Source organism: Arachis hypogaea, chromosome 2 (genome assembly GCF_003086295.3).
Source record: "Arachis hypogaea cultivar Tifrunner chromosome 2, arahy.Tifrunner.gnm2.J5K5, whole genome shotgun sequence".
NCBI classification, from domain to species: domain Eukaryota; kingdom Viridiplantae; phylum Streptophyta; class Magnoliopsida; order Fabales; family Fabaceae; genus Arachis; species Arachis hypogaea.
In genome coordinates this window covers 93,541,157-93,567,348 of record NC_092037.1, presented here as the reverse complement: position 1 = coordinate 93,567,348, position 26,192 = coordinate 93,541,157, and the positions used below count along the sequence as shown (strand labels likewise).

The 26,192-nt window shown below is 33.7% G+C and overlaps 2 protein-coding genes and 2 non-coding genes across 4 annotated transcripts; all 4 read left to right on the top strand.

Annotated features, from left to right (window-relative positions):
- Nucleotides 1–393: 393 nt before the first annotated feature.
- Nucleotides 394–2,520, top strand: LOC112751714 (probably inactive receptor-like protein kinase At5g41680). Its single transcript, XM_025800943.3, has 2 exons — nucleotides 394–1,519; nucleotides 1,755–2,520. Exons 1-2 carry the CDS (start codon nucleotides 583–585, stop codon nucleotides 2,309–2,311), a joined length of 1,494 nt encoding a protein of 497 aa, XP_025656728.1. The 5' UTR covers nucleotides 394–582; the 3' UTR covers nucleotides 2,312–2,520.
- Nucleotides 2,521–14,022: 11,502 nt separating this feature from the next.
- Nucleotides 14,023–14,102, top strand: TRNAL-UAG (transfer RNA leucine (anticodon UAG)). The gene has a single exon. It is a non-coding gene; the product is annotated as a tRNA-Leu (tRNA).
- Nucleotides 14,088–15,843, top strand: LOC112751708 (ubiquitin-ribosomal protein eL40 fusion protein). Its single transcript, XM_025800934.3, has 4 exons — nucleotides 14,088–14,771; nucleotides 14,841–15,030; nucleotides 15,374–15,440; nucleotides 15,568–15,843. The coding sequence occupies exons 1-4, from the start codon at nucleotides 14,669–14,671 to the stop codon at nucleotides 15,592–15,594; spliced, it is 387 nt and encodes a 128-aa protein (XP_025656719.1). The 5' UTR covers nucleotides 14,088–14,668; the 3' UTR covers nucleotides 15,595–15,843.
- On the top strand, nucleotides 15,113–15,213 carry LOC112765214 (small nucleolar RNA snoR99). The gene has a single exon (XR_003183570.1). It is a non-coding gene; the product is annotated as a small nucleolar RNA snoR99 (small nucleolar RNA).
- Nucleotides 15,844–26,192: the final 10,349 nt, after the last annotated feature.

Below are 26,192 nucleotides of genomic sequence, written 5' to 3'. Positions count from 1 at the left end.
GGGATTACGCCTCCTAGTTACCTCTACTGCCACCGAAAGTGATCACCTCGAAGTATTTATCGTTCGTTTTGGGATTAGGGTTTATAAACTCGAAGGACTAATTTGATGGCTTAAACGAAACTTATCTTGTCAGCAACAACATCCTACACCCTGGCGTTGGCCAGCTTGGCAGTTAACGTGCCACGTAAGCGGCCGTTTGCCATCTCATCAACCGAGAAGACGGAAGGACGAACGTGATCAACACGGGTATCTTTCGAGGACGTTTTTGATTAATTTTGACTTTCGGGGATGAAAATGGAGATCGAGGACACTTTCGGGGACGAATTTGACTATTAACTCAAAAAAGAATGGATATGAATATAAAAAGAAAAAGAAAAGAAAAGTAAAAGAAGCTTATTTGAAGGAACCAAGAAGCCTCCCATTCTCGAATCATGTTTCAGGCGCGTTGACTCTGTCTCCATACAAGAAAGCAGTTTTGCTAATAATCAACCTGGTACACCAACAAGTAACAAGTAAGAACTTTCTCTGATCTGTTGCTCAAACCTCACACCAATCAATAGCTAAATAATAAAACAATTAAGTATGGCAACATCACTAGTAGGAGGAGCTGCAGTAGGTGCTGTGTTTGGAGAACTGCTAAAAGCGGTCCTGGCAATGAAAGACAAGGCCATGATGTTCAGACAAACCTTAGCGCACCTGAGAACAACGTTAACAGCAATCGCTCCTGTGGTCAAAGAGATAGAGAACCACAACAATGAATTGGGTCGTCCAAAGGAAGAGCTTGAATCCCTCATGAGAGAAATGGAACAAGGCACCAAGCTCGTCTATAAGTGTTCCAAGATCCGCAAGTTGAATTTCATCGCCAGGATCCGGTACCAAGAACAGCTGGTGGCGTTGGTAGAATCTTTGGTCAAGTTCTTCATGATTGACTTGCAGGCTCAGACAGCCAGAGATTTGAAGGAGACTCTGCTTGAGGTCAGGAAAATAAGCAGTGAAGTGAGTAAATTATCCTCTGCATCACATTTGCGGTGCTCTTCTTCTGGTCGCGTCTCTTTATCCGCTGATTTGGGCCATTTAGAGATACACGAAACAAGTTCGCCGTATTTGGGATCTAATGCTTTGTTGAATCGCCAGAGCGAATCCATTTTCAACACAAACATCAAACCCGAGTCAAGTAGTCCAACTGACTCTGTTACGATAACGTTCCCCGATTTCCAAGGGTCTTCTAGTAATTTCCATATTGATGAGTTGTTAGGTGCTTCGGCTGAGGTTCTTGGGATGACGAGTTATGGAACGTTTGCTTACAAAGCAATATTGGAGGATGGGACGACGCTGGTTGTGAAGAGGCTGAGAAATGTGGTGGTGGGGAAGAGTGAGTTTGATCGGCAGTTGCTGATTTTGCAAAAGCTTTCTAGGCACCCGAATATTATGCCCCTTCTTGCTGGCTATTATTCCAAGGATGAGAAGTTGCTCATTTACGACTACATAGCCAGCTGGAACCTTTCCGATCTGTTGCATGGTAACTGCTTTTCAACCCCTTACTCTCATACCATGAGGTTGTGCATTGGAATTCTTTTAACATAAAAGACAGAGACATAAAATTTTATAAAATGAATTCACTTATTTAAAATGAATGCCTTACTCTACTCATACCAAAAATGTAATCAAATTTAACATAAGGTATATAGGAACTTCTTCGATCCATAGCCCCATGACTTTCTTAAACTTATATACCATGTGCAATATGGTTACAGAGAAAAGGAAGAATGGAATGCCACTACTAGATTGGGATTTGAAACTGAAGATTTTACTTGGAGTTGCAAAGGGTGTTGCTCATATCCACTCATCAACTGAAGGAGAATTTGTTCATGGCAACATTAGCACATCCAATATACTTGTCACAGCAGATATTAAAGGTTGCATATCGTATTTTGGTTTGCATTCTATATTCAGTGGCAAATCAAGCAACCTTTTTACACGAAATAAAGGGTATTACGCGCCGGAGGTTATTCGAACTGGAATTCTGACTCAAAAATCTGATGTGTACGGATTTGGTGTTGTTCTTTTTGAGATATTAACTGGAAAATTGTCATCTGAGTATAATAATAATGATCTTCATATCTCATTTAACAATTCGATTCGCGATGACATGCATGGTGGAATGCTAAAGAGGATGATGATACTATCAGAGGCATGCATGGCAATATCACCTGAATTGAGACCTTCCATGGATGAGGTTGTTAAGAAACTGGAAGTAGTCCAAGTTGTTGTGTCATGTATTGTGTATGGTTTGAAGCCTTTTCCATATTGAGCAGAATTTAAAGTGGTTATTATATACACTTTTTTTTTTTAAGGAAAGAGAGGGTTAAATTCATGAGGAGCAATGATATTTATCCCTGTCGTATTTTGTATATGGTTTGGAGCTTCTTCCATTCACACTAAATTTGGATTGGTAAAATGCCCATTTTGCTAGTCCATGTGCTACCCTATTTCTATTTCATTTCACATGATTGAAACTAAGTGGTCTAAATTCAGCAATGAGAGAGAGTGTATCGGCAATGAATGACCAAACCAAGTGTCATCTAGCTTACCTTGTTTGAGTGTTTTCACCACTTCCAAATTGTCACTCTCCAAAATAACTTCAGTGAAACAACACTCCCTTTTCCAATTTACCGCTAGGAAAGCTGCATTTGCCTCGGCTACATGGGCTTCCAACGTAAAAGGAACGACCCAAGTCGATGTAGCTTGAATGAAGCCCATGCTGTCTCTTGTTACAGCCCCAGCACCCCTATAATTGTGGTTGGTTGTTGTAGCATCAACATTTGTTTTGATGCAATTAATTGGGGTTCTGACTTTCCAGGTTTTCTTCCAAATACACTCTTCTTCATACCTACTCTCTGAATTGCTTGATATGTGTTGGTTTTGGGCTTTCAGTTCATTGTAAGTTAGTTTCACTCTGAACACTCCATCTCTGGTTGTTTTTCAAATGAATTTATCTTCTTGGTCTATTCTAGGTAGGAGAACTTTCTAGGTTTTATTGGAGAAAATTTTTCTTTCTATAATACTTGTTTTCAATAGTTCTAGCACTTCGAATGCTGAGATATGGACACAAAAATACAAAATTGTATTTGATAAATGAGACATGAACACTAATATTATATCTAAAGACATTAAATTAATATATTTTGTATCTATTCTAATAATAAGGATACAGAGATTCTAACAAAAGAACATTTATTTTTTTAATATATTTGTTTATTTTTTTTATAATTATATTTTTATTATTATATTTTTTTCTTAAAATTTTTGGATAAAAAAATAAAATAAATTAAATTTTTATAATTTGTTTTACTTTATCACTAAACAAAATATAAAAATACTAAATTTTGTATATTTATCTTTTATATCTTATTTTATCCCATTTTAAAAAACAAACGCATCATAAGAATTATGATCCTTAGCTAGCCTTCACCTTTATTAGGCTAATAGTCTCGAATTGAAAGCTTCAATTTTTCTGAATTGAAGTAAAAGTATCAAATTAAAAGTTTCAATATCTCTAAACTGACGTTGTTTTGGTTGGCACATCTTATCTCATTTAATCCAATGAATTTTTCGCTCCTCATTCCTTGACCTTCCAGTAAAACTGGCTGATCATGGCTCCAATGTGTTAATATAGACTGATTAATTTTTTTTATATTGATACAAATTGTGTGATGTATTCTAATATTTTAGTCTATGTGAATTTTACTTTTGTATGAAATATTCTTTTACTCTTTAAAAGACACAAAATATTACCTATGTTTTGTATGTAAAAATAATTTTTAAATTCATTAAATACAAAACGGCAATGCCGTTTTTATTTAAAAATAAAAAAATATTTTTCGCAAAATGGCAGAACTGTTTTACATGCGATAATTTTTTTTAATTGGGAGTAAAAAAACGTCAATGACATTTTGAGGTTTTTGATTTTTTTTAATTAAAAAAGTTGAAAACTGCGGTGACATTTTGTATATTCTCACAACGAAGTTAAAAACAATTTTTTAAACATTTTGATGGATTATACCAATATAGACCCAATATTAAAAAAAAGTTCGCTACGAATTTTACAAGCACTCTATTTTTACCCTAGATAGCACCTTCTACTTTTAATCTTTGAGTTTTTTCTAAACTCTCTCTTGGACATACTAAAAACTTTGTTTCTTTGATCTACCTATATGTTTTTAGTCCAGCTACATATCCAAATCTTTTTAGCAATTAAGTCCAACCAAGTTGGTCCAAATTCAACAAAAATTACTTTTATTACACCAGCGTATAAACACGCGCTTCACTAACAAAAACTGTTCGCGCTCCTTCTTTCTCTTCATGTTATTCCTTATTCTTATTCGGTTTAATTACTCTGCAGGTCCCTATAGTTTCACTGAATTTTCAATTAGGTCCTTATACTTTTTTCTTTTTAATTAGATTCCTATACCATATAATTTTTTTCAATTTAGTCCTTACCATGACAAAAACGTTTAAAATAACAGAATATTCTGTTAAAAATACAAATATTCTCACAATTAAAAAAATCTAATCAAAGACACTCTCATATTTTAAAAATTTCCAAAAAGTCCTTATTATTTTGTCCCACACTCACCCAGTCCTAACCCAGTAGCCCTAACTTCTTGGGTTCTCGCCGGATCCACCGCATGGTCCCATCTTGCGGCATCTTCTCTTCTCGACGTTCCTCCCGTGCTCATCGCCACTAGAAGAAGGCCATTCATCCACTACCAGCAGCAGTCGGCAAAACGAAGATTAATCAAGGTTGAAAGTTTTAGCGACAAATCTTGGAGCTTCGATGCCATAACAAAAATTACTTGAGCTGTGGTTCTTTCTCCTTCAAATATCTCAGCATTCCGAACTCTCTACAAGCCCCAGCACAGCGTTGCAATTAACGTCAGCTTTCTCTCTCCTTCTTGCCCCAAACTCATCGATGCGCACACTGTTAGCCACAGATCGGCAAAATTTTTAAATTGGTGCTGCTAGATAATGGACTTGAGACTTCACCAGGATTCTTTATTTTGGAAAACCTAATCAGTTCATGAATGAGATCCCTACCTTTGTGGCTCAGCCTTTGCCAGTTGGCGTGGATAAGGTTTTTCCCTTTTTTTAGTTTAGATTTCAGTTTTTGGAGTTTTGAATTGTGTTTTTCTTATGGTTGTTTTTTTGTGATTATCAAAAGAAAATTGGTGATTGAATGCTTTGACTTTCTGAAAAAAAAATTAATGCTTTACATTTAGAATTCATGATATTACTGAGTGAGGAGTTGAATTTTGAAGATTTTAAGTTGATTATTTGGAAGAAAGAGTGTACACAAATGATAATGCTATGATTTGGTTTTCATTGCTTCCTCCTCATATGAAGTGTGTATGTTTGATCTGTTACAAATTATAATTAAGTTCTGTCCATTGTGTTGTGTTATTATAGAATTAGATAATTAAAAAATGTGTACTTCAATTTGTGAATAATTTGTATAAATGTTATGCCTTGCACTTGTTTTTGAAGTATGGTATTTTGAGTGCTATGCCTTGCACTTTTTCTTTGGGTAAAATGTTTTGGATTCCATTCGTCCTAGTTACTATCTGTTTCCAGAAAGAAAATAGTAAATGCATATACTATTTTTTTTTTAAGGTATTTAAACGTTATTATAAAAAAAATTTAAGAGTATGGGATTATTTTTAACTTTAAATTTTTATGTGCTATATTTTGAATCATTATTTTGTTAAAGAAATTTTGGATTTTGATTTTTGTTAGTATCATTTGTACTGCATATTTTCAGTTACATATTAATATCAGAGCCAGATCATATAATTGTCAAGCCTATTTCAAACCTAACTAGAGATGATCTTAGAACTGTATTCTCTTTCTTTTATATTGAGCTAAAGAAGTATGAGAAAATGTTAAGGAAGTACTTTCCTGAGGAGAAAGCACCAAAAATCAATATAAACCTGATTGGCAATTCACCTGTTATTGTTGTTAAGGTATCTTTTAATTTGTTTCCGTCCAAAACTAAGTGTCTTTTAGGTTGTGTTTGATAAGTGTACAAAGATAGACTACAGAGACAAGATAGAAATGTGTTGAGATAAGAGAAAAAAGTTGTGTTGAATACAATTTTTATTTTCTTTTTGAGTTTTGGTAAAAAGACATGTATTCTTGGATGAAAGTAGTAGTACTTATGGATAGTCTCTTGATTTTGGACCACCCTTTAACTATATATGTAATGTATGTCAGGAATCTATACATCCACACAAATGTAAAATGTTATGTGATCATAATAAAAACTGAATTTTATATATACTTATTACTATTATTTCTATTTCATTTTATTCATTTCTTTTTTTTATGTTCTTAAGGTAAGGTATTTTAAAAGTAAAAAAAAAGTAGTTTTGGTACAATTTGCATATAAATAAGCAAAAGAATGATAGTGACGAAATAAAAGGGATTATAGAAATATCTTTCATGTCGTAACATCATTGAATAAGGATTATAGGAACATCTTTTATTGAATATTCATAGTTTCACCAAATTTTTAATTAGGTCCCTATATTTTTTCTTTTCAATTGGGTCCCTAAGGGTATACAAGTAATTTCACAATTCACTAATATTTTTTTGACATTTAACGTTAATAGGAACTAAATAAAAAAATAATAATGTATAGGAACCCAATTAAAAAGAAAAAAAGTATAAGGATCTAATTGAAAATTTGGTGAAACTATAGGGACCTTTAGAATAATTAAACCTTCTTATTCGCATTCCTCCTTCTTCGTATTTGCATTCTTTCTTCTTCTTCTTCGCGTTCTTCCTTCTTCCTCTTTGCATTTCTCCTTCTTCTTCATCGTGTTTCTTCTTTTTTTCGCGTGTTTTCTCTCGATCGTCGTTCTTTTGTCGCTGTTGTTGCTACGTTTTTTCTTTTTCTCCTTTTAATTAAGATTCATTTGGATCTAGAAATGAATTCGATGTGTTTTTGTTGATGATTGAATTTTTTTGATTGTTTGTTCAAAACTGAACTAATTTCGGTTCATTTGTGTGTTAATTGGGGTTCACCTGATGCAATTAATAAGTATTGACCAAACTTTTTATTCCTTATGTAATTTCGATTCATTTTTTAGTTTAATTGAGGTTCATTTGGATCCAGAAATGAATTAGATGTATTTTTGTTGATGATTGAGTCTTTTTGACTGCTTGTTCTAAACTAAACTAATTTCAGTTCATTTGTTAACTAATTTAGGTTCACTTGATGTTGATGTTAAGTGTTGACTAAGTTTTTTATTCCTTAAGTAATTTCGGTTCACTTCTTGGTTTATTTGAGGTTTATTTGGATCCAAAAATGAATCCAATGTGTTTTTATTGATAATTGAGTTTTTTTTACTGTTTGTTCAAAACTGAACTAATTGAACGGAATGAAGTGGAATCTAATACAATTGAATAAAGTGATAATGAATAATTTTATTCTTCTTTGCTAAAAAATTTGGTCAGGTGAATCTCGATTAGCACACAAATGAACCGAAATTAGTTCAGATTTGAACAAACAGTTAAAAAGACATAATTATTAACAAAAACATATTAAATTGATTTTTAGATCCAAATGAACTTCAATTAAACTAAGAAATGAATCAAAATGACTTAAAAAATAAAAAATTTGGTCAATACTTATTACATTTTGTTATAATAACTTAGTTAGACTTGGTTAAATATTTTGCTTGAATAAATAGATTTGTTAATATGTTTTATCTTTTATGAAAGATTATTAATAAAGAGTGAAAAAGAAAATATAAAAAGAGTTTGAAAGATATTGTGTTTCTAAATATTGTGGGGTGTGTCTTAGAAATATGTGAACGTTTTCAGGCTCTATTATTTTATTCATTCTGTTCTATTTTATTTTTTATTGTTATTCTTGCTTCTGATGCATTTGTTTTCAAGTGTTTCTTGTTGTTTTTTTTTTTAATAAAAACCTCATTTGGTGAAAGTAGTCCATTCAAGATTTTGTTTGTACTTTTTTTTAGATTTTTTTCTTTCACTGCAAAATAATAATTAAATATAAAAAACTAATAAAAAAGATATAAATTCAAAATTATTTTAAAAGAAATAAAATACTCAAATATAACTCTTTTTTAAATAAATGTGATAAATTCTTAATACTCAAAATTAAGATTGATGCGAAGTGTGAATTCGTTATAACTTCTATAATAAATAAAATAAAATATCATCACAATTAAACTAGAATAATTACATATTATCCCAATTTTGTTTAGTTAGTCTATGATGAAAATGAGAAAAAAATCACATTACCAATTAAATTAATTCTTTCTAAGACTCTGAAGTTTTTATTTTAAATTTAACCATAAGTATTGGTTAAATTTAATCTTCAAAATAATAATAATAATAATAATAATAATAATAATAATAATAATAATAATAATATAAACACTCATTTTTTCATAAAATTATTAAAATATAATATATTAGTTATCAAGGTAATCAAGATAAATAAATTATATATTTTTTAAGACTAATAAAATTAAATTTACAAATAATAAAAGAATAAAAAATAAATATTAAAGGCAAATAATATAGGTACTAGCTAATACATTTTCTATTCATAATTAATTTCCGAAATTAAATTTTAGTATAGCAGACTTTTTTATTTTTGACATTCAATTAGCTATTTCATTTTTGTATAAAAAAATTGATTGGAAAAAAATGATGAATCTCCTAATACAATTTTTTAATGGGAGCCACTTCCATCAAGATGACAAAATCTTCTTTTTTTTTTTAAGACATTTTATATCTACCAATTAACTATTGATATATAGTATAGTGATTAAACCTGGTTTAATATAATTGCTTTTTATGAAAATCGGTAACTCAGATCGATTTATATAAACTGGACTGGATTATGCTTAAAAAATATTTTTATTTTTATTTTTTAATTTAAAAATCCTATCCCCTTCCTCTTTTGTTCCTCTCTCACAGTGTTACTAAGTTTGAACTCTCTCGTCTCTCTCACTGTGGCTCACCGGCTCCGATACTCAAGCTCTCTCCCGCTCTCGTCTCCGGCATCTCTCACTGTCTCCGGTCTCGCACTCAAGCTCTCTAACGCTCTCTAGGTCGTCAGTCTCCACGGTCTCGAACTCAATTTCGCTAGTCGTCGCCAGCAGCAGAAGCAACAAGTCCCTTAACTGGCGCGACCGTCTCGCTCTCAGTCGTGCTCCTTCCTTGCGCTCGTCCTTGCAGGTGGCAGAAGCAGCAGGTCTCGGGACTGATGATCGTTGTCGTCTTCTTGCTTCGAGTCTCGCCGTCAGCTTCCTTTCCACCGTCAGCTTTCACCCTGTCGTCAGCCAGCTTCCCGCAACAAGAAGCTGGTCCTGATTTGTGAGTTCCAACTCCTCTGTTCTTTAGGAAATTTCTATTAGTAATATTTTAGATATTTTTGTTTATTAAAAACGTTAGAAAGTTAATGTCTAACAAGAAAATTCTCCAAGCCTTCCTAAGTATATACTTGAACTAAATAAAATTTGCCAAAATAATATTGCATCATTATCAACTCTTCTAATTTAATCCTTCAATAAAATAAAATTTTGATTTGATTGTTGTTCTAGTTACGCTATATTCCTCCTAATTTGGATTTGGCATTGTATTGCTCAGCTGAACGATTAATCAGTCACTTAAAGAGAATAAAAAGGAAATGGTTGGTTGGTTGCATATTGTTCACTCATAGTTGTGTTGCTCTGTCGATGCAGCAAATATTTGATCGGATAAGAAAATATCTTACTGCTTACAAATGTTAGATATAAAGCAGCAGCGTTCAAGAACTGACAGGAAAATTCATTTGCGAAATAATAATTTTACTTGTCAATAACTCTTTATGTCAAAGATACATGAATTTAGTCAAGTGAAACAGGGAAAAGGGGAGGGGTAAAAGCAATAACTGACTACGCCCTAAAGAAAGTTCCTCTCCATTCAAAGGCAACTTGAAACTTGCTGGTGCATGCAGCAATGTGCGGATAATCGTCCTACTTGTTGGATCTGTGAACTAACAATGAACGATCTCTGTAGTAGACAAAAGAAAATATACCTTTTCAGAGATAGGTGTCATGTAACATGGGATACAGTGATAAATTAAAAGCAAAGTTTGAACTTTATATCCATTGAATCAGTAAGATAGCAGTTAGAGCTTGGAGATCTTATCAGTAATTCTCCATCATTTTTTTGAAGAGCTGCTTTGGTGTTGCATATGCAAACAATGGAATCATAGAAATTATATAAGATACCCTAACTCAATCCTATCAAAATAAGTACATACAGGGGAAACTGAAGCTGATTAGAAAGTACACTGAACTCGGTAATCGATTTACTAAAATAGTACCTGGCATTCCTGTATACTTCTTAAATTGTCCATATGCTTGTCCAAGAAACATCTCCAATCCTGTAACAACAGTAGCTCCTGGTTCTCTGCACACAACTCACTCACGTTCCACATATAGGATTGTCAATAATATCATACTCAAAATAATGTTACAAGAGCCTAATTGGTAGGGTCATATCAAAGGAGAAAACCTTAGAAACAGGTGTTTTATCAACTTTTGGTTGCATTCCAATAGATGTCGTGTTTGCAAGAATCAGACCATCCTTCGGATGGTAATTATTTAAATCAACAAATTTTCTAGCACGCTCTGTATAACACAAATGATACTTTAGTACTACACTAAATTAACGAATAAGAAGTAATAGCCAACATCATTAGGGAGGAAGCTGACGGCGAGTAGACTCAAAGTAAGAAGACGACAATGACGCTCAGTCCTGGGACCTGTTGCTTCTGCTACCTGCAAGGACGAGTGCAAGGAAGGAGTGCGACTGAGAGTGAGACGGTAACGAGACAGAACGCGCAACGATGACCAATCTCGGGACCTGTTGCTTCTTCTTGTTGGGAATAATACACCATTCCCCCTTGAGAAAATACATTTCAAAGAGAAATAAAATAGACACAATCACAACACAAGAATTTAACGTGGAAACTCCAATTACCGGAGAAAAACCACGGCCGTTGTCAAATGACAACCAGAGAATATCACTATGTGAAAATTGTTACAACACATAGACTTATTTCTCTCTAACACCGGCACCCCAGTACACCCACACTCTCTCAAAGCAAATATCTAACTACACCTCACAACACTCTATAATCAAAGAGTATAGAGAAAAAGAAAAATCAGATACAAGTTTAAAGTGTTTCTGACTGGTGCAAAAACAAATGGAGAACTTAACCTCATATTTATAATCTAGGCCACCCACTCCATTTGCTATCCTAAGCAATGTGGGACTAATTCAACCAAATCCTAACAATCTCCATCTTGATTGAAATAGTCATACATCTTCAGCTTCCATTGTCAACACCGACAATTCTTTGCTGCCATTGTCTATACCGACAATCATAGTTCAGAGAACTATCATACTCCACCATGAAAGTATACTCACTTGGAATTAGACCACTCCAAGCATTTTGCCTTGGTACAGATCGAAACCTTGCTGAAAATTTATGGTGCAACTTCCAAATTGGCTTTTCCTGGAAGTTCTTCAGCCATCGACCTAACTCCGCCACACACCTTGCATCTCAACACCAACCAATGCCCGTGTGCAATTTGTGGACCCGATTGCCACAACTTATCCTTATCCATGGCAGTGCGGCAATACCATGAGGATACTTCTTGTCTTCTAGAGAACATCATCTTTCATACCAGAGATCTTCTCCTTCAACGCCTTGTGCAAACCTGATTGTATCAACACATCCTTGACTTGTATTTGCCACAAGTCAAAATTGATTCTTCCATCAAATTTCTCTATTTCAAGCTTCACAACACTTGAATATCCTGACATTGTTGCAACCGTATACTGGAATAGTATAACTCAACTGTAGACCGTGCACTAGGAAGGGTCCCTAGGAAAGAGAGGTGGGTCACAATGGACACACTTAAATACCAGGTCTTTCCTTAGCCAGAACCTTTCCAAACTGCACTCTCACAGTGTCACACTGCCTTCCAGCAACAACAACAGCAACCAAAGATCAACCTCAAGCTACATGACAAAATTCTTTTCTGATGTGGAAGGTCAGACTAGGCTGCAACCACAGAGTATACTAAGAATAAATCCCACCAAACCGAAGCTCTGATACCACTTGTTGGGAATAATACACCATTCCCTCTTGAGAAAATACCTTTCACAGAGAAATAAAATAGACACAATCACAACACAAGAATTTAACGTGAAAACTCCAATTACCGAAGAAAAACCACGGCCTTTGTCAAATGACAACTAGAGAATATCACTATGTGAAAATTGTTACAACATAGACTTCTTTCTCTCTAACACCGGCACCCCAGTATACCCACACTCTCTCAAAGCAAATATCTAACTACACCTCACAACACTCTCTAATCAAAGAGTACAGAGGAAAAGAAAAATCAGATACAAGTTTAAAGTGTTTCTGACTGGTGCAAAAACAAGTAGAGAACTTAGCCTCATATTTATAGTCTAGGCCACCCACTCCATTTGCTATCCTAAGCAATGTGGGACTAATTCAACCAAATCCTAACACTTCTGTTGCCGGTGACGATTAGCGCAACTGAGTTCGAGACTGTGGAGACTGATGACCCAGAGAGCTTGAGTGCGAGACCGGAGACAGTGAAAAAGGTCAGAGACGAGAGCGGGAGAGAACTTGAGTGTTGGAGCCGGTGAGCCATAGTGAGAGAGATGAGAGAGCTCGAGCTCAGTGACATTGTGAGAGAGGGACAAAAGAAGAAGGGAATAAGGTTTTCAAATAAAAAATAAAATAAAAATATTTTAAGCATAGTCCGATCCGGTTTATATAAATCGGTCTAAATTATTGATTTTGATAAAAACCAACTATATTAAACCAGATCTAATTACTATATCACGTGTCGATAGATAATTAGTAGATATAAAATATCTTAAAAAAAAAAAAGATAATTTTGTCTGATGAAGTGGCTCTCCAAAAATGATGAATAACCTCCCTTAATTTTTTTGGTCGCATTTGGGTCATGCCACTTGAGACAGGGACGTTGTGTCAAATAGTATATACCAAGTCTTTTCCTATTAATATAAGACAAAATTTTTTTATATCTATAATTTTGATATCAGAATTGTCGAATTTATTTTTTATAATAAATTTTAAATATTAAAAAATTATTTATTTTTATATTTTTAATTTAAATATTAATTTTTATCTTTTTTAATAAACTAGATAACTATATATAAACACCATAACATGCAACTTAATACAGTTAAGTTTCTAATATGAAATACCAGCTGAGAAAAAAAAAGCTAAACTCTTATACCAATTAACCTAACCTTGGTTTATACTTAACATCTTCTAATCCTCTTTATACTAAAAAATTAAAAGAATAAATATATTGTTTGAAATTTGTTAATATATCATACTCCAAACTTACTAACAAATTTGATTCTTTATTATTTTATGTTACAAATTCAAATCACACTTAACTTTAATATTTTTTCTAATACCCCTTTTATACTCTTCACTTCTTATGGATAATTATTCTATAATTACTTTTTGTAAAAATTTTGAAAAGCAAGTCTATAGGTTTCAAAATATAATTAAAAGTTGTACAAAAAAATATCAAAGCATTCTTTTATTGTTAAAACTTTGGATTAAATTAATTGAAAGGCATTTCGATATATTTTTTTCATTCTCTAATAGGCATATTTGTTTGTTTGTTCACCCCAATAATTTATGTATAGCTTGCTAGAGATCAGAGATGCCTTCTCTTTATCAAACACACAAGTTTTCAAAATAATTAAATACGGTAAAAATAAAAAATACTTTCATATGCTAATATTTTTTCACGTATTGTAATCTTATTATTCGGATAGGGGTATAAATGCGGACTTAAAAATTGAATACAAATGCTAATATAATTTAAAGTTTCATTCACGTATCATCCGACTGACAGTTTGGCCGAGTGGTCTAAGGCGCCAGATTTAGGCTCTGGTCCGAAAGGGCGTGGGTTCAAATCCCACAGCTGTCAAAGTATTCTTATTTTTTTTGTCTAAAGTAGTTCTACTTCTCCGTTATTTCTTTTTTATTTCGCCCCAAAACCCATAGCCATCCCCGAAATGACAATATTCACAAGAAGGAAGTCAATGGGAACAGAGGACAACCATTTGAAGCTAGGCAGATGGCGGGGTGGACGGCGGCTTGAACGGCGGTGTGGAAGTGGTCACGGAAGCTGCAATGGAACCAGAGAAGCGAAGCAAAGGAAAGACCGACAATTGCGCAACCAACGACGGTCGCGACGCCCTAGCGGGTGAAGCGGGCGACGGTGGCATGTTCGTCGCGGGCGACGGTGGCATGTTCGTCGCGGACGAATGTTCGGAGGCGTTAGAGCGACGCACACAGGCAGCGGCCTAGAGAAGGAAGTTTGAAATCCGGGTCGGGTCCGCTTTGGAACCGCGTTTCCTTGGTTATGGGCCTGGATCTGACCCAAAAAAAAAAAAAAGAAAAAAGAATGGCAAGAGTATGAAACCCTAGACACAGAAGTATAAAAGAAGTGTGGCCTTTGTTGTTTGCACGGCGCAGAGCATCACCCTAAGGATGCAGATATTCGTGAAAACCCTAACCGGTAAGACCATCACCCTCGAGGTTGAGAGCAGCGACACAATCGACAATGTGAAAGCCAAGATTCAAGACAAGGAAGGTACACACGCACAAACTCACACTCCATTCTCTTCCATCCAAAGTCATTTCCTTAACCTTTAAAATCCAGGGATTCCACCGGATCAGCAGCGGTTGATCTTCGCCGGGAAGCAGCTGGAAGATGGACGCACCTTGGCTGACTACAACATTCAGAAGGAGTCAACGCTTCATCTTGTCCTCAGGCTTCGCGGTGGCATCATTGAGCCTTCTCTCATGGCTTTGGCCCGCAAGTACAATCAAGACAAGATGATTTGCCGCAAGTAATTATTCTTTTCATTCCCATTTTGTTTTCAATTTTACTCTTCCTTGGGACAATAACTTAGCCCCTTTAGATTTGTTCTATTGCTCTAGGGGTTATTCTTGTTCCCTACATTTAAGTCCATCTCTTACTTTGTCAGCTGGCCTTAGTTTATTACCAGTTGATTTTCAAGGTTGGTACATTATTTTTCTACCTAGTGCATGCATGCTATTATCTCAGATCCTTTATTCTGTTTGTTTAGTGGAGTTCCATACTTTAGGTTTGTGACAACTGGAGAACGATTTGTTATTTTACATTTTTCCAAGGTGTTTGTTTCAAGTGTCTAAATTATTTTACTATTTCAGGTGCTATGCTCGCCTTCACCCAAGGGCGGTTAATTGCCGCAAGAAGAAGTGTGGTCACAGTAACCAGGTTAGTGTATGATTGTGTTGTTTTTGGTTTCCATGCTGAAAATTTACAAGAAAGCTCTCTTTTTTTTTTCTGTTTGCTTAATTGTTGAAAATCTGTGCTGAACTGAAATTTTGTTTAACTCTTGCAGTTGAGGCCAAAGAAGAAGATCAAGTAAATTCTAGATTGTGCTGTTCTTCTCCTGTTGATGTTGGAATCGGATCAGTTTTTGATATTATGTTTTCTGTTTTAGTTAATGTCGAATTGTTTTGAGAGTTTATTTTGGCAACTAAGAATTATATTGTTATGATGATGACATTATGGTATCATTTAAGTTACTTATTGTGTTTTGTAATGCACTTAGTCACTTAAACGTTTAGCGGTACAGAGCAATATAATAACACCAAGGGACCTGTTTATCTTGCAATGTTCTTCTCCTGTTGATGTTGGAATCGGATCAGTTTTTGATATTATGTTTTCTGTTTTAGTTAATGTCGAATTGTTTTGAGAGTTTATTTTGGCAACTAAGAATTATATTGTTATGATGATGACATTATGGTATCATTTAAGTTACTTATTGTGTTTTGTAATGCACTTAGTCACTTAAACGTTTAGCGGTACAGAGCAATATAATAACACCAAGGGACCTGTTTATCTTGCAATGTTTTTCCCGTACTTGTTTTTATTGGAGACCAGGGGGAAGATGAAATCCATTCTTCCGTTAACCCACTGAAGGAGAAAGAAAATTATCACTCTGCTTTGTAGCTGGGTTCACATTATTAGGCACGGGTTGTGTAATTGTGTTGGGGTGTCAGTCATTTGAAAGCTATGGTTGAAATGGAATGTAGGAAAAAGGAAAATAGTTCCCACACAAATTTAATATACATTCTAACTCAACAAATTTTTTGGTATTAATTTTTGTTGTTCTATTTTGCTGAATTGTAATATTATTTGAAGGTGCATCACGGGGCTCAATTTTTTGGAAATGGGGGGCATGTGTGTGCTTTGCTCCGATATGGTTTAGGTTTAGTCCGATATGGTTTAGGGGTGAAACAGACATATTTGTGGGACAGATTTTTTGTCAGTGTAGGCATAAGGAAATCGGGACAGCTTTTTTGTCAGTGTAGGCATAAGGAAATTGGACCCTGCGTTTTTTTTGAATTTTAAATTTTTAGTAATAAATCAAATGGTTCGATTTGTTTGGGTGAGAGATAAAAATTTGTATGCATGAAATCGGACCCAACAATATCACAAGGAAGAATTTTGCATGCATATCGCAGGGTCCGAATTTGCTGAGGAGGCTATGAGTTTGGGAATAATGAACTCGGACCCTCCGTTTTTGTGAGAGCTTGAGGGAACTCGGATGGTCCGAGTTTGTGGACCAATTTTATTTTATTTTATTGTTTAACCTAGTCGAAGGGTCCGATTTCAGTATAGATGATGATATAAAAGCGTGAGGTGAACTGGTGGGAGCCTTGTGCCGTCTTCCTCCTTCGAGCAATTTTTTCTTTCTTCTTTCTGGTTCAGTTTTAACTTTGGAAGTCTAGTAGTTAGAATTAATGTTGTCTCTTTTGTGGTGAGTGAGGAAAAATGAGTGATAGAGTATTACTTAAAATATACTATTTTGGTCAGATTTTGTTACAAACGACTGAATGAGTTAAATTTATTTGTGAAAATCCGCTAGATATTGTCATTCCTTTTATTATCTCATTTGAAGAGTTGAAAGGTGTAATATGTGAAAAGATAAGATTGATTCTGAGAGGGCAAGAAAGATATCGTGTATACTATACAGATATCCCATTCCGATGTTTGGTGGATTCGTCCAGTATCAAACCAAATATGTGACGGACGAAGCAAGCATGCAGGAGATGTTTTCAATGTATATTGAAAACCGGTCTCAGATCTCGTTCATCGAGTTGTGTGTTGAGTTTGAACAATCTAAGGCTGACCGCAATATTCTATGGGAAGATTATAATAGTGACAGTGAAGAAGAGTTCGAAAGCAACTATGAATTTGTTGCTCCAAATGGAGATGAAGATCAAGGTGACGGAACCATGACCCTAGATGTGACAGAAGTGGCAAATGCACTCGCGAACGAAGTTCCGTTTGAGGAGCCATCCTTCATGCGAGTTTTAGACCTGGAAGCCATGCATGATCCAGAATTTCCAGAATATATGACTGTAGGTACGTAAACGTGGTGTTAGTCCTATTTTAGTTAGACATTGATTGAGTTATGAGGAAGCAAGGTCAGTTGTATTTGATATTTTTTTTGACTTTTATATGCTAGAGGTATTAATTGGAAAATAATAATTAAATTGTCCATAGTATGGTTATTACCGATTGCATGACTTTGTAATAATATTTTGCACTGGTTCTATCCTTGTTACGGTTCAAACACCATGAACCGGATCGGTTCGGTCTGGTTTTTTGGTTTGTCGGTCGAACCAGGTTGACCGGTCCGGTTCATTTTTATATGCCGGTCGAACCGGAAAATCCGGTATGGTTTTTAAATATGCTGCTGTTATTATTTAATTGTCTGGAGTGACATCATAACATGTTGTTAGGTTTGGAGTTATATCGTACTGGATTCAGTTAAATTTGATTAACCTTTACAATCGTTTTTGAAATATGTACGTGTTAATGAAATTTTTGTTGTGCTTGTTGTCCCAGCAGAAATTCCTATTGTAAAAGACGGTGAATTTCGCGTAGGTATGGAGTTCAGTTCAAGAGAAGCTGTTATTAAGGCGGTAAAGGACTATAGCATACGACGAAGCGTAGACTACAGGTTGTTTGAGTCTGAGCCGTTGACATTTTATGTCAAGTGTACACAGTATGGGTCAGGATGTGATTGGCTTATTAGGGTAAGCTTGATCAGCAGGAAGTACTGTTGGGTTATAAGGAGGTATAATGGTAGTCACACATGTACAAGAGCCACCATTTCACAGGATCATTCGAAGCTGGATTCTATCACAATTGCAGAAGCAATAAAGCCACTAGTTGAGGCTGACCCATCCTTAAAGGTAAAATCGGTTATAGCAGAAGTCCAATCGAAGTTCAACTACACCGTCAGTTACCGGAAAGCATGGTTGGCTAAGCAAAAGGCAGTTGAAAAAATATTTGGTGGTTGGGAGGCATCTTATGAAGCGTTGCCAATATGGTTTGAGGCCATGTGTCACAAGGAGCCATCAGCTGTTGTCCATTTTGAAACTATGCCTGCATATCAAGGCGATGAGTTGGTGGGGGATATTCGGGTCATGCATCGTATATTTTGGAGTTATTACCCTTGTATTAGGGCATTCAGACATTGTAAGCCAATTGTCCAAGTAGATGGGACTCACTTGTACGGAAAGTATAAGGGTTGTTTGCTTGTGGCAGTTTCACAAGATGGCAACAACAATATCGTCCCAATTGCATTTGCTATTGTGGAGGGAGAGACCTCTGATGCATGGCATTTTTTCCTTAGTAACCTGCGTCAACATGTTGTAACTCGTGATGGTGTGGGTCTAATATCCGACAGGCACGAATCCATAAATGCAGCTGTGGAACGCAGTAACGGAGCGTGGTCACCTCCAAGACTGTGTCACAGCACATTCACCAATGGGAAGGTGAAACGTATGTGTGTCTGGGTGCCAACGTTCGACTAGAGCATTTACCAATGCTTTCTGACACTGCACTATCCCAACCTGAGACACATGATAAAACCCGGTAATTCGCAAATGATCCTCCACCCTATCGTTGTATCGATCCGGAGGAACTGGATGGTTACATGTCAACATTCTTGATTTCTACAAAAAAACATAACTTACCAGTCAGATAATTAACAATTACTAACTTACCATCGTCAATCAATTCATTTGATTCCTTATACAACTAATTCTTCTAACTTATAAAATTATTTAATTAATCCTAAAAATTATTCATAACTGCAAATGAAACTCATTACAAACACATATATTCCTAATCGATATTCTCAACAATATTACAACATCTACAATAAAATCTAATGTTAATTATTCTTTTGTTAAACATTTTTTTCCACTGTGTAAAAAAATAGTAACAACAAGTATATGCCATCATTCATACTCTAATAACGGTAATAATTAGCTTCCTAATAATAATTACTACAATTAAAAATATTTCAATTTTCTCAATCAAATAATTATAACATGGATTAATTAAAATAACGCTACTAATCATTCAGCATTACAACTTTATTGTACTAACAATAAAATTAACATTTAACCAAAATCAATAACAATTATATTAATCATTTAAAAACGCATTTAAATAAGATTGACTTACATATAATATACTAAAAATAAAATTAAAAAAAAATTCCATTATCTACTACATATTACAGTCGAAAAAACAAAACATAACAACAACATAATCATAAAAGATTTTCTTATCATGATATTTTTAACTAATATTCAGTAAAAAAATTTATAAAAAATAACTAATATTAAAAAATTCGTCATAATCATTCTATTTTTTTTGTTCAACTGCACCGCTAACAACAACATAATATTAAAAAATTTTCTAATCATAATTTATATATTTAATAATCTGTAATATTAATTTAAACAAACCCAACAAAAATTCATAAAATAATCATAATCTTTCTATTTATGTTCTTTAACTCCATGTCTAACAACAATATAATCATAAAAAATTCCCTAATCATCATAAACATTTTTAATAATCTGTTAAAAAATTTTTAAATTAATCTAACCAAAAAAATTTATAAATTAGTCTTAATCATTCTATTTCTATTCTTGAGCAGCATCTCTAATAAGAATCATAATAATAAAATTTAAAATATTAATAAATATAAATATAATGAAAATTATAAAATTTAAAAAATTTAAAAAAATACTTACATAATCAGGATCACTGAGATAATGAATAATATGAAGTTCAGATCGATCAACATCTTTGATTTTGTATTTTTTTGCCATTGTTGATGCTCCTCCTCCACCATGCAAAACTCAGAGAAAGGAAGAAGAAGGAGACTCTGAGAGTGAAAGGTGAGTGAGTGTGTCTTCGGATGGTGAGAGAGTGGCTTCTTTGTGTGTTTTCTAGGGGCACCGTTTGTGGATCAGCAGGGATGCGATGCGTGTTCCTCCTTTCACGCAATTCGGACCGTGCGATTGGGTAATGCGAAAATCGGACGGTGCGTTATCCTTGTCAACTCGGAGGGTCCGAGTTCCACTCCAAGCAGCTACAACGCAAAGAAATCGGACCGTGGGTTTTGCTTGCTGAACTCAGAAGGTTCGAGTTCCTACTCCCCTGCACCCACATTTTTGTTAGACACCTCCCACTCCCATATCATTCTCATACACCAGCATGAGTCCAATATCAATATTAAAAAGCGGCATCACGGTTGTGTAAGCAAGTGTGTAAAATTAATACACTGCTTTTTTGTATTCTTAGCTTATCACAATTATTTATCATCAAATATTAATTGAAATAAACAATTAATGTTAAATAAATATTGCAAATAGGACGAGCAATTCAAAAAATAGAATTGTGGCGAAATGGAATGAATAAAATTTAGAGGTTATACATACACATCATTTAGATTTTATCGGCTCATTTTTTTTATATTTTGTATTACTTAAATTTTCATATAATAAACAATTCTCTAAAATATAACGGGGGAGTTATTTTACAACAAAGCTCTTAATAAGTTGCAATGCAAGTAAAGGCGACTTGTAAATTCGTATGAATTTAATTATACTAATATAAAAATAAAGTATATATAAATTTAATTACGGTAAAAAAATTCATCGTAAGAAATTATTTCTATTAATTAACTAATAATACTATAATAAAATAATAAAAGACGTATAATATTAAATACAAAATTAAAAAAAATAAATAAATAATGAATGTGTCATGTTAGAAATTAAATTAAATTGTCTAAATTTCTTTTTATTTTAAAAAGTTCAATTAAAAATATTTCTTATAAAATTACATATTTTGATAGTTAAAAGATAAAAGATAAAAAAATGGGTTAAAAAAGTAGATATGAAAAATTACCCAGGTTTTTGCAAATTTATGCGATTTTACTCGGTTTACCTGAGTTTATTTAGATTCGATTTAATAAATGAGCTAACTCATTTTTTAATTTAAACTAGTAAATGCTTAAAATTTTAGGACTTAACTCCAGTTTGACAATCATACTTGTACGATTTTTTTCACTTACATCCATTATATTATTTATTGGACAACATATCTATATATAAAAGCACTCTCTTTAACAATAATAACAATAACAACAAAAATAATTGAAAGATCATGGTATAAAAACAAAAATAAAATGTTACATGCAGAAAGTTAACATTTTTAAGAGTGATCTGTAACCTTATAACTCAGTCTTTATTATGCATTATGAGTTATAACTCGGTGTTAACTATCATTCATTCTTTTGCTTGTAACTGACACCTTCATTATCGACTTAATGACCATCATTTCTATCTTAATGACCAAACGGTCATAACATCAATTCTATTCATCAATTTTATGCCTATAAAAAGAACATTCTATATCTAATTTCAATAATACATTCTATATTCATAAAATTATTATAAACACAACATAACACATGATAACTTTCATTTCATGTCTTACATTCTATATTCATAGAATTATTATATATCTCTTAAACACTTACTGACTTGAGCGTCAGAGTGTCTTTTGCAGGTATCCACCCCCTTGTTCTCTCCTTGCCGACGTATAACTCATCCCGACGAGAAGCTTGAAGACATTAATCGACGGACGAGCTATACACCGGCCAAACTCAGCAAGAACAATTGGCGCCGTCTGTGGGGACGAGTAAAATCATTCCCATTCCCCTTAGGTTCATAAAACTTGATTTACATTCAAATTTTTGAACCAATCTCAACAATCTTGTTTAAGATTTTTAATACCTCTTATCAAATTTTAATCTATCGTAACTTTTTATAAAGTATATACTTTATACATTCAAATTGCTTCATTTTTACGTATCATAATATTCCACATCTCATAATCGATTAATGAACCAATCCGAGAATAAACTCGGCTTTCAATCAATCCAAAAAAAAAAAACTCGGTTTTCAATCAATCCGAGCACAAATTCACTTATCAAATTTGCTTATTTTTTTCAAAGTTTTCTATTTACACAAGTAAAATTATATATTTTATTCAACATACTTTTACATTTATATTCTGAGTAACTAATACTTACTGATTTATTAGATATATTCAAACCTCAATATATGTTCTATACAATAATGACATATAATAACCATGTCAATTGCATTTTTATTTCATTATGTATTATATTTTATTGCTTAATAATTTCATTTATACAGTTAAATGACAATAATGATGAGTTTAAATCTTAAAATTGGATTCTATCAAAAAATTAATTATATATCAATTGTATATAACTGTTACACTATTCACTTTATGCTATTAAATTTTATGTTACTATTTGTTTAATGTAGAAAATTAAACAGGCAATTTATTATTATTGCACGAAGAATATCCCTTGTCATACTGTAACTACTAGAAACATTATACTAAATGTATATTCAATAACTGTTATCTTATTGCTTTATTATCAAATTAAAGCATGTCCTACAAAACAAAATTCAGATATTCAAATTTGGCATGTATGACATTCATATATGTCTTCTTCTTCTCTACAATTATCAACTTTTAAGATATATTTTTTTTTTACTTTGAACTATTTTACTTTTACAATATATATTATTCAATATATGTTGCGACTTTATACCTATTCATTTTCTCAATTTATCTTATTCATGTCAAACCTTCACTATAAATTGTAAATATTCAATAACTAATTGCTTTGAGCGAGAAATTTATCAATAAGTTGTTGTGGGTAGGAAAAATTTCCAAGACAATTAACCATTATATCCTCGGATCATACAATCGATTCCGTCAATGGATATCTATCTCTGAACTTTTCAGTTCATATACAATCAAATGCTAAAATTATTCTTAAGCGGAAAAGTATCCCCCACACAACTATCTTGATTGAACGACTCTTATCACTCAATTATTTTTTGAATAAGTGCCGAGATAATAACCCGACTAAGTTTGGGGGCTCACCATATCATTATTCACTCATCTTTTAACCGAGTTATAACTCATTTTATTTTCTAAGCTTAGCCTGGATCATATGATCAGCGGACAAAGCTTGGGGCTGTGATCCGTCACCTTATAACTCAGTCTTTATTATGCATTATGAGTTATAACTCGGTGTTAACTATCATTCATTCTTTTGCTTGTAACTGACACCTTCATTATCGACTTAATGACCATCATTTCTATCTTAATGACCAAACGGTCATAACATCAATTCTATTCATCAATTTTATGCCTATAAAAAGAACATTCTATATCTAATTTCAATAATACATTCTATATTCATAAAATTATTATAAACACAACATAACACATGATAACTTTCATTTCATGTCTTACATTCTATATTCATAGAATTATTATATACCTCTTAAACACTTACTGACTTGAGCGTCGGAGTGTCTTTTGCAGGTATCCACCCCCTTGTTCTCTCCTTGCCGACGTATAACTCATCCCGACGAAAAACTTGAAGACATTAATCGACGGACGAGCTATACACCGGCCAAACTCAGCAAGAACAAAGAGTATATTGTTCAAATTGCTAATTACTAATCTTTGGCAAAATTAGTTGCAATTTGATTAATGATAAAATTAGTAGCAATTTGATATTTTGGGATTTTTAAATAAATATTTCAATTCTTTTATTTACTGAAATAAATAATTTAGAGATAATTTACATTTTTATGTATTATTACTTATCTATACTTGAAAGATTACTTCGTTTATAGTTTAAATGAGACAACAATTATAAAAGGATTTGCAAGTGTTAGCATTTTTCATAAACAAATCACTTTTTTTTTTCATTCATCTTTTTCATTCTTTTAATAATTTTAGCAAAAATGTCTAATGGTGAATATATTTTTGTAACTGTATATCCTAATTATTACATAAAAACAGCGATGATGGAGTTATATTTAAATGTGATAATACTATTCTTTTTCACACTCATCGATTAAGCTTTTTGTTAGAGTTGAAAAGCCTAATATTGATGAGCATGGGTGGTAATAGGACAAAAGAGGTTGGAAAAATTAGGTATAGGTTGTTAGCACCAATGAAAAATAGAGTATTTTGGTTTCGTATTTTTTGGCTTGATGGCGATGAGCATGTGCACCTGGTGTTCGACGTTCACAGGAAAATCATGGCCCAATAAGTGATTGAGCTTTCTGCGGAGATTAATGACGTAGGTGGGGTGATTCTGAGCACTCGAACATTGTCCAAGATGACCAACCTCTGGCACCACTATCTCTGCACTGTGCTAGTCTAGTGGAACACATGAATATGGACAATAAAGAGTCAGATGAAGAGTACATTGCCAATAGCAATGAGAGTGGTTCTTTTGAGGATAGGAGTTCGGCGTATTGCTAATTGCCGTGACACAAGACGGTAACAGTAGCATCCTTTCTATTCCTTTTGCTATCGTAGAGTTTGAGACGACTGAGTCATGGTCCTTCTTTCTTACCAACCTACGGCGATATGTCACACCTCCAGATAAACTTTTGATTATATCTAATAGGTCTTAAGAAATCAAAGCTGCACTGACAGTCGATGATAGTGATTTTCTTGTAGTGCTTTTCATGCGTACTGTGTTAGACACATGGCAGCGAACTTCATAACCCATTTTAAGTATGCAGAGGGGAAGCGATACTTGTTGAATGCTGCATATAGTCCAAGCAAAAGGCAGTAGTGGCTCGATGTGCTATAGAGCATAACGAATGATACGTCCATGCTAGTACGACAGATTTTTAAGACAAACTGCGAGACCTACCAAAGTCCGCCAACAACGAAAGCCACTTGATATGAACCTTATTGATCAACTTATCTATTATCAGGTAACTCCCGATTAGCAATACGATGTAGCACCTTGTGTACTGGCGGAGAGTGGCCGGATCTACAACAGTTGGTATATGCTGCACTTTGTCTCTAAGCCATGTCAGTTTGATAGAAAATGACTCCTTCCTCCGTTTTCTCTGCTGCTGAGCATGTGAAGGTCTAGCACCAAGGAGCTCTTCTACCCACTCCCATGTCGAGTACTGGTACCACGTCTGGAAGTCCCTCAAAGCTATCTATTGACTCTCCATTTGTGTATAACTCAAGGTGGTATGCAACATTCTATAGAGTGATGGTGCACTCATTCCAAAAAAGGTGCTCTCCACGTCGCGTCCAAAAAGTTGATACTTGATATTGTGCCGTACAGTCCGAACAACTCAAATATTTGTTTGAAAATTTGAGACCTTGGTCTTTCTGCAGTGCTATGGGCTTTTGAATTTCTCTCTTTATGAGCTTCAAGCTAAAGTCCTAGATCCTCCACTAAATTCTTCAACGATGAGTGTATGGCTTTCTCTTAAGACTACAGATTTTTTTAAATATAAAATTTTATTCCCATAAAAGATGATGTGCATTTGATATGTTAGAAAAGTTCTCAAATGATCCAGTCATCTTTACTGGCACTTTGCTATGCCATGCTGCAGTACTATTGAGATATATAGTTAAAAATGTTGACGGTGTAGGTTTATTGGAATTATTATGGGCTAGAATCATAGAAGGATGGTGTAAGTTCTTCCATAAACCTGTTCAAATCATGACCTGAAAGGCAAAAGGGATATTGACATTGAAGGC

Bases quoted from the DNA above. Each gene is read 5' to 3' on its own strand.
- LOC112751714 (XM_025800943.3), top strand. From the start codon at position 583: ATGGCAACATCACTAGTAGGAGGAGCTGCAGTAGGTGCTGTGTTTGGA. The intron at 1,520-1,754 runs GTAACTGCTTTT...ATATGGTTACAG, and splicing joins CCTTTCCGATCTGTTGCATG to AGAAAAGGAAGAATGGAATG.
- LOC112751708 (XM_025800934.3), top strand. From the start codon at position 14,669: ATGCAGATATTCGTGAAAACCCTAACCGGTAAGACCATCACCCTCGAG. The intron at 14,772-14,840 runs GTACACACGCAC...TTTAAAATCCAG, and splicing joins CAAGATTCAAGACAAGGAAG to GGATTCCACCGGATCAGCAG. The intron at 15,031-15,373 runs GTAATTATTCTT...TTACTATTTCAG, and splicing joins GACAAGATGATTTGCCGCAA to GTGCTATGCTCGCCTTCACC.